The 8,345-nt window shown below is 42.1% G+C and overlaps 1 protein-coding gene across 1 annotated transcript; it reads left to right on the plus strand.

Annotated features, from left to right (window-relative positions):
- The first annotated feature begins 1,819 nt into the window (after positions 1–1,819).
- Positions 1,820–2,536, plus strand: DNAJB3 (DnaJ heat shock protein family (Hsp40) member B3). The gene has a single exon (XM_007941706.1). The coding sequence runs from the start codon at positions 1,820–1,822 to the stop codon at positions 2,534–2,536; it is 717 nt and encodes a 238-aa protein (XP_007939897.1).
- Positions 2,537–8,345: the final 5,809 nt, after the last annotated feature.

Genomic DNA, 8,345 nt, shown 5'->3' on the forward strand with positions numbered 1-8,345 from the left:
GGGTATGTGTCAGGGTTGTATCCTTTAACCATACTTACTTAATCTGTATGTTGAACAAATAATCCAAGGAACTGGACTATATGAAGAACAACACAGCATTAAAGATTGGAGGAAGACTTATTAACAAACTGTGATATGCAGACGACACAACCTTACTTGCTGAAAGTGATGACAACTTGAAGCACTTATGATGAAGATCAAAGACTATAGTCTTCAGTATGGACTATACCTCGGTATGAGAAAACAAAAATCCTCACAATTGGACCAATAAGCAACATCATGATAAATGAAGAAATGACTGAAGTTGTCAAGGATTTCATTTTACTTGGAGCCACAATCAACAGCAATGGAAACAGTAGTCAAGAAATCAGACATAGTATTGCACTGGGCAAATATGCCGCAAAATACCTCTTTAAAGTGTTAAAGAGCAAAGATATCACATTGAAGCCTAACTCAAGCCACAGTATTTTCAATATCCTTATATGTATATGAAAGCTGGACAATGAATAAGGAAGGCCGAAGAAGAATTGATGACTTTGAATTGTGGTTTTGGCAAAGAATACTGAAAATACCAAGGACTGACAGAAGAATGAACAAATCTGTTCTGGAAAAATTACAACCAGATCGCTCCTTAGAAGCAACAAAAAAATGCATGGACTTTGTCTTACCTACTTTGGTCATGTGGTTAGAAGGGACAATTCCTTGGAGAAAGACATCACGCTTGGTAAAGGGGAGGGTCAGTGAAAAAGGTAAAGACCCTCAATGACATGGATTGACACAGTGGCTACAATGGGCTCAAGCATAGCAAGGACTGTGGGGATGGCACTCAACCTGGCAGTGTTTCGTTCCATTACACACAGGGCCATTATGAGTCACAGTCGATTGGACAGCACCCAACAAGAATAGTTTTTACAGAAGAACAAACAAATCTGGCTTGGAAGAAGTACAGCCAAAATGCTCCTTACAAGCCAGGATGGGATGGTGAGACTTCATCTCATGTACTTTGGTCATGTTATCAAGACGGACTAGTCCCTAGAGCAGGATATAACGCTTGTGAAGGCGGAGGATCAGTGAAAAGAGGAAGACTCTCAATGAGATGGATTGACAGTGCCTGCAACAATGGGCTCAAACACAATTATGAGAATTACGCAGGACCAGGCAGTGTTTTGCTCTGTTGTACAAAGGGTTGCTATGAGTCCAACCTACTTAATAGTACCTAACAACAGAAATCGTTATGGAAGCAGATTGCCACATCCTTTTCGGGCAAAGTGTCTAGTACATGCAAACTGCTGATCTTTTGGTTAACAGCCAAGCTCTTAACTACCACACTGCCTGAGCTCTTTCAAGACCCACTAAAAAAAATAAAAACTCACTGCAGTAGAGTCAGATCTGACACATACGGACCCCTCCTTGGCTTTCCAAGGCGGTATCACCACAGACGTAGATTATATTCCCCTACTAAATACTGTCTGTGAACACTAAGTCTGGAAGCGGAAGTGGGCAGGCCAAGTCGGGTGGGCGAGGCCAGGATGAGCCCCGTGGCCTCATCCCAGCACGATAACGTCACAAGTGCCGTGGTAGGAAATGGAGCCGGCCCCAGGCGCGCTGCATTCTGGGTTGTGGAGTCTAAGTCGCCCTCGACCAATGACATGCTGCCTGCGTCACAGGGAGCACCATTGTGCCCAGCCTAGTCACGGTGAGTACCTGGTCCCAGCCCTGGGGTTACCAGCCGCGCCGGTCGCCTTGCCGTGGCCCCAGGCCCGCCCGAGCCGCGGGGCGCTCTGCTGGGCTGCCACCCCTGCCTACCCTGACGTCCAACATGGTGGACTACTATGAGGTGCTGGGTGTAACCCGGCAATCCTCGTCGGATGCCATCAAGAAGGCGTACCGCAAGCTGGCGCTCAAGTGGCACCCGGACAAAAATCCTGAGAACAAGGAGGAAGCGGAGAGGAAGTTCAAAGAAGTGGCCGAGGCCTACGAGGTGTTGTCAGACGCCAAGAAACGGGACGTCTACGACAGATACGGCAAAACAGACGTGGATGGTGGCGGTGGCGGCCCCTTCCAGGACCCCTTTGACTACGTCTTCACCTTCCGTGACCCGGCCGAGGTCTTCAGGGAGTTTTTCGGTGGCAGGGACCCGTTTTCGTTTGACTTCTTTGGAGACTCGCTTGAGAACATTTTTGGGAGTCGGAGAAGCTCCCGGGGAAGCCGAAGCAGAGGGTACGCACCACTTTTCTCCCCTTTCAGTGAATTTCCAACTTTTGGGGGTGCTTTTTCTTCTTTTGATGCAGGACTGACTTCCTTTGGTTCCATGGGAGGTGGGGGCCTCTCTTCCTTCTCCATGTCCTGTGGTAGTGGTGGCACCACCAACTTCAAATCCGTGTCGACTTCCACTGAAATATTGAATGGCAAAAAAATCACCACCAAGAGAATCATTGAGAATGGCCAAGAAAGGGTGGAAGTGGAAGAAGACGGAGAGTTGAAGTCCCTGATAATCAATGGCAAGGAGCAGTTGCTGCACATTGATACTCAGTGATGTCGTCCATCTTTGACGTAAAGCATTTTTTCAGGAATAGAACATTTTTTGAAGATTGTACATGCACTCTACTTTCAAACCAGCTGTGCTCCAGAATTTATAAACAGTTCATGCAAATGCCTGTTTGTCATTATTGTTGGGACCACATGAATAGGACCTCTGTCTTTGAAACTGTTGTAAATACCTGTATGCATTTTGCTATTTATTAAACTTAACCCCAGTGCAGGTGGTGAGCATTTCATAGGGCTATGACAAAATTTCACCCACAGCAACCTGGACGTTGCCTCTCCATTTTGTTTAGAGTGTGACCCTGGTGGTTTGTTGTGAAGTTAACAGTGTCAAGATGAATTGCATTAGTTAAGTATTTTAGAAGGTTGAGCAATTTACTTCCATAGTGATACCACCTTGGACACCCAAGGAATGGTCACTATGAGTCAGATCCGACTCCCTGGCAGTGAGTTTGGGTTTTAGTGATAAATAAGATGTCTGGCTAGCAAAAATTACTTCTAACTGAAAAGTTGACTGTTCAAAGCCAGGCTGCAGTGCCATGGAAGAAAGGCTTTTGGTGATCTGCTTTCATGAGATTACAACCATTGAAGATCTATGGAGTGAAGTTCTACTCTGATGCACATGAGAGCACGATGAATAAATTAATTCAACAGTGATGGGTTTGGCAACAGGTGTAGTTTCATGAAAAACATGAATACATTAATGATAATACTTTTGGTTTAAAATAAATTAGGGATGGCTTGTAGTCACATAAATGCCGGTGAGGTGTTAAGAGTTGACCATTGTTTAACTAATGTTCTGTTGTTAGGTGCTGTTGAGTTGGTTCCAGCTCATAACGACCCCATACATAACAGAGTGAAACACTGCCCAGTCCTGCGCCATCCTTAACAATCATTTTCCTTGAGCCCATTGTTGCAGCTCCTGTGTCAATCCATCTCTGAGGGTCTTCCTCTTTTTTGCTGACCCTCTACCAAACATGATGTCTTTCTCCAGGGGGCTGGTCTCTCCAAAGTACGCGAGAGGAAGTCTCACCATCCTGGCTTCTAAGAAACATTCTGGCTGCACTTGTTCCAAGAAAAATCTGTTCATTCCATGGTATATTTAATACTCTTCACCAACACCACAATTCAGATGCATCGTTCTTTGGACTTCTTGATTCATTATCCAGCTTTCACATGTGTATGAGATGATTGGAAATACCATGGCTTGGGTCAGGCACACTTCAGTCCTCTAAGTGATATCTTTGCTTTTTAACACTAAAGAAGTCTTCTGCAGCAGATTTGCCCAGTGCGATATGTTGTTTGATTTCTTGACTGCTGGTTCCATGGGTTTTGGTTGTGGATCCAAGTAAAATGAGATCCTTGACGACAACAATGTTTTCTCCATTTATCATTATGTTGCTGTTTGGTCCACTTGTGAGGAATTTTTGTTTTCTTTATATTGAGATGTAATTCATACTGAAGGCTATAGTCTTCGATCTTCATTAGTAATTGCTTCAAATCCTCTTTGCTTTCAGCAAGCAAGGTTGTGTCATCTATGTATTTCCAGAGTTGTTTCTGTCACCAAGGCCATAATTTCCAACTACTGATTATTTCCAATTTTTGCAGTACAATCACTAGTAATTCTCAATGCATCTTGATTATATGTTTGATCAATGTCAGACTGCAGAAGTTGGTAAAAATGTTCAATTTCTGCATTAGGAATATTGGAATTCATCAAAAATGAAATGGAACACATATGATTTCCAGTATTCCTAATTCATACATAGTACATTCCATGCTCTGATTATTAATGGATGTTTGCAGCTATTTCTTATTTTGAGTTGGACCACATCAGCAAATGAAAGTCCTGAAAATTTTACTCCATGCACATCATTAAGGTTGACTCTACTCTGAGGAGGCAGCTCTTCCCCAGTCATATTTTGAGCACCTTCCCACCTGAGAGGCTCGTTTTCCAGCACTATATCAGACAGTTATCTGTTGCTATTTGTAAGGTTTTCACTGCCTAATTTTTAATTTTTTTTCCAGAAGTAGACTGCCACATCCTTCTTCCTAGTCTGTCTTAGTCTGGAAGCTCCACTAAAACATGTCCACCATGGGTGACTCTGCTGGTATTTGAAATGCCAGTGGCATAACTTCCAACATCATGACAACACACAAGCCATCACAGTGACAACAAACTGACAGATAAGTAGGGTAAGTAATGTTAAACCTAGGCTTTTCAAAAAAATGTAAACTTGATAAAGTGAGTGTTAGTTTCCTGTGGCTGCTGTAACAAACTGCCATAGACTTGGTGTATTAAAACAACATTTGTTTGTTCTCTCAGCATTCTTGAAGTCATAATATTGAGATCCGTTTCAAAGGACTGAAAATATTATCCAGGCCATGCATGCATTTTCCAGGGTTTAGAGCTACGTTCTTTGGCTCATGGACCTTTTCTCCAGTGGCATAGCATCTTGCTTCAGTCTTCATATCATTTCCTTTTTCACTGGTCACATTTCCCTCTCTCTCTACTTAGGACCCTTGTGATTATATTTAGGGACAAGCTAGATAATCCAGTATTATCTCACCACCTCAAGATTCTTAATTCCATCTACAAAGGCTTCTTTTGCCATATAAAGTAACATTCATAGTTCCCAGGGATTAAAACCTGGATATCTTTGGGGAAAATTATTCGGCCAGGCACAGTGGTTCTTTGTTATTTGCTTAAAACTTGGAAGTGAATAAATTCTGATGTATTTGGTTCAATCATTCAAGAAAAATACAAAACTGGCTGTCTTTCAGCACCCAAAGGGTTTGGGACTGATGATACTCTGAACGCCGAGGAAGGCCTATGGAGAATTCTGCAGTACAAAAGACAATGACCCTGAAAATGTGGGACAGGTGGAGAAGAAGGAAGGAGCCCTGGTAATGTGGTGGTTGAGTGCTCAGCTGATAATTAAAAGATTGGTAGTTCAAACTCACCAGGCACTCTAGGGGAAAAAGATGTGACAGTCAGCTTCCGTAAAGGTTACAGCCTTGGAAACCTTATGGGGCTGTTCTACTCTACTTTGTCTTAAAGGGCTACTATGAGTCGGAATCAACAGCAACAGGTATTTTTTTGATTTGGGGGTATATTATTTATTACAGGAAAGAAAACTTTAGAAATTATGTGTTTAGATGTAAGAATACATAAACTATGAAACCTGGAAAAGGAAATGGTGGGGATAAAACAAGCTGACACAAAGTCAGAAACAAAAATTCTGAACTGACTTCTGTCCAGTGCACATCAGTGAGTCAGAGGATTTCTTCCCTGGTCTCCCTCCATGACCGTTGCCCACTCTCCACTTGAGTTTGGCTCTTGCTCAGGATTCACACATTTTCTCTCAGTCTGTCCATGCCCACAAACACAGACCTGTACCACCCATTCCTACTCCTGATGCTTACTCCCAAGCCAAAAGGCACCTTGGCAAACAGACCTAGCAATCTGCTTCTGAAAGGTCACAATCTTGAAAATGGTATGGAGCAGTTCACTCTCCACACATGGGGTCACCAAAAGTTGGAATCAAATCAGACAACTAACAACAATGATGACTTCAAAAGCTAAATGTAAATAAGTTGCTGGCTTGTACTTAACTTGGTTCTGCAACTATGATTGGATCTGGAAATGTGACAAAAGCATTCCCTTAAGGCTACACAGACTTCATCTCACCTACTTTGGTCATATTGTCAGAAGGGACCATTCTTTGGAGAAGGATATCAACACAAAGTGGAGGGTCAGCAAGACAAGAAAAGACCCTCAACAAGGTGGATTAACACAGTGGCTACAACGATGGGCTCGAGTATAGCAGGGATTGTGAGTATGGCACAGGACCGGACAGTGTTTCGTTCTGTTGTACATAAGATCACTATGAGTCGGAGATGACTCGATGGTGCCTAACAACAACAACAACATAAAACTATCCCACCACCATGCATGGGGCATAGTTACCAAGTTAAGTTAGCACTATTGTTTGAGTGAGGCCCTATACAGCCATTGGAGAGAGTAGTGTTCTGTTGGCACAGTTTATGCCCCCAGTGAAAACTTTTTGTGACCTGGTGATAGTGCATCACAAAGTGCCCCATCTACCATGATTATCTCTAAGGCAAAGTTTGCATAAGGCTTGAGAACAAACAAGTGACTGAACTGGATGGCACAAAATGCAGCATATTCTTGATTCTTTGCAGAAAGATCCCCTGGTCCAAAAGTATTGTTAACAAACTAGCAATATATGAAGATAGACTTGGATTCCCTTTGGTGCCCTTAAAGCCCAAATGTAAAAGATAGACAGCAGGAACATAGAAGAATTTAACTGCCACCTATATGGAGATGGAAAAGTGTCATAGAATTAACAAGGAAAAAGGAAAGTAGGGTACAATGAAAAGAATGAACGTATATTAAACGGAAGAAATAAAGTCAAGTATGCTCACTGTGTGAATGGACAGAATTCTTACATTAAACTATCAGGTTGGAGTTTTAAAAACGTGTTACTCAACAGCCATCTAGATGCAATGATGGGTCTCTCCACGTCCAGAGCAAAGAAGAATGAAGAAAACCAAAGACTCATGGAAAGAATTAGTCCTAGCCACTGGTACACCATGCAATCCACAGCCTGTATGACTATGAGACCAGAACTAGATGGTGCCCAGCTACCACTGTCAACCACTCGGAGGGGGATCTATGTAGGAGATCCTGGATAGAGAGGGAGAACAATGTGGAACAAAACCTAAAATCATTGGTGGGAACAAAAAAGGGTCCAGGTTTTCTGGTGTCATAGAGCCTGGTGGAACCACTGAGACTATGGCCCCTAGCTGCCCTTCAGATCTGGAATTGAATCCACACCTGTAGACACACCTATGCCAAGCAAAAGACAGGCATATGAGTTGAACATTTACCTGAGGGATATACTCCTTGGAGAGAACAATCATGGGAGAAGAGAAGGGCTGTTTATGCACACAGAGACAGCTCAGGGGACAGGGGTGCATGGAGGGATGGACACAGGGAAGAGGTGACTGGGAGGAAGTAGCAGGAGAGCTGTTGCCTTGTGGTGAATTGTGGTCAATGTCATGAGACAGTTTATGTGAACTGCTATATGGAAAGTGAATTTGCTCTGTAAATGTTCACCCAAATCACAGTAAAAAAGAAAAAGTTACTCACACGAAGCAAATTCTTTTTTAGTGTTTTTTTAAAAAATGTTAAAGAGACAAGGAAATAGAAATAATAACATAGGAGTAGCAGTAATGATATCAAATTAAGGGATATTATTTAATGATAAAAGCTAATTTTATTAAGGAAATACAACAATCATAAATCTACATGTACCAGTTTAGCAGCTATGTGTGTAAATCAAAAACTATGAAAATCCAAATATGACAAACAGAAAAACAAATGCACAAGTAGAAGAAGGAAAAATAGATAAATACACCACACACACACACAACTTACTGCTGGGCAGTTGGATCCAACTCACAGTGACCCCCTCCTTGGGTTTCTCAGGCTGTATCTCTATGGAAGTAGATTGCCCCAATAGATAAATAGTACCTCATAAAAGTTAAAAACTTAAGCTCATCAAAATAATTTATTGAAAGAATAAATAGGCAACCTACACACTGGGAAAGAGTCTTCAGAAATGACTTTCTGATAAGGGTCTAATCTCTAAAATCTATCGAAAACTGCAAGAACTCAACAACAAAAAGACAACCAAATCACAAAATGAGTAAAGGATATGAACAGAACTTCCACAAAAGAGAACATCCAAGCAGCCAACAAACTAGTGAAAAAA

The sequence above is a fragment of the Orycteropus afer genome, unplaced genomic scaffold, assembly GCF_000298275.1.
Source record: "Orycteropus afer afer isolate SDZICR_OR568_19922 unplaced genomic scaffold, OryAfe1.0 scaffold00006, whole genome shotgun sequence".
Classification (NCBI taxonomy): Eukaryota; Metazoa; Chordata; class Mammalia; order Tubulidentata; family Orycteropodidae; genus Orycteropus; species Orycteropus afer.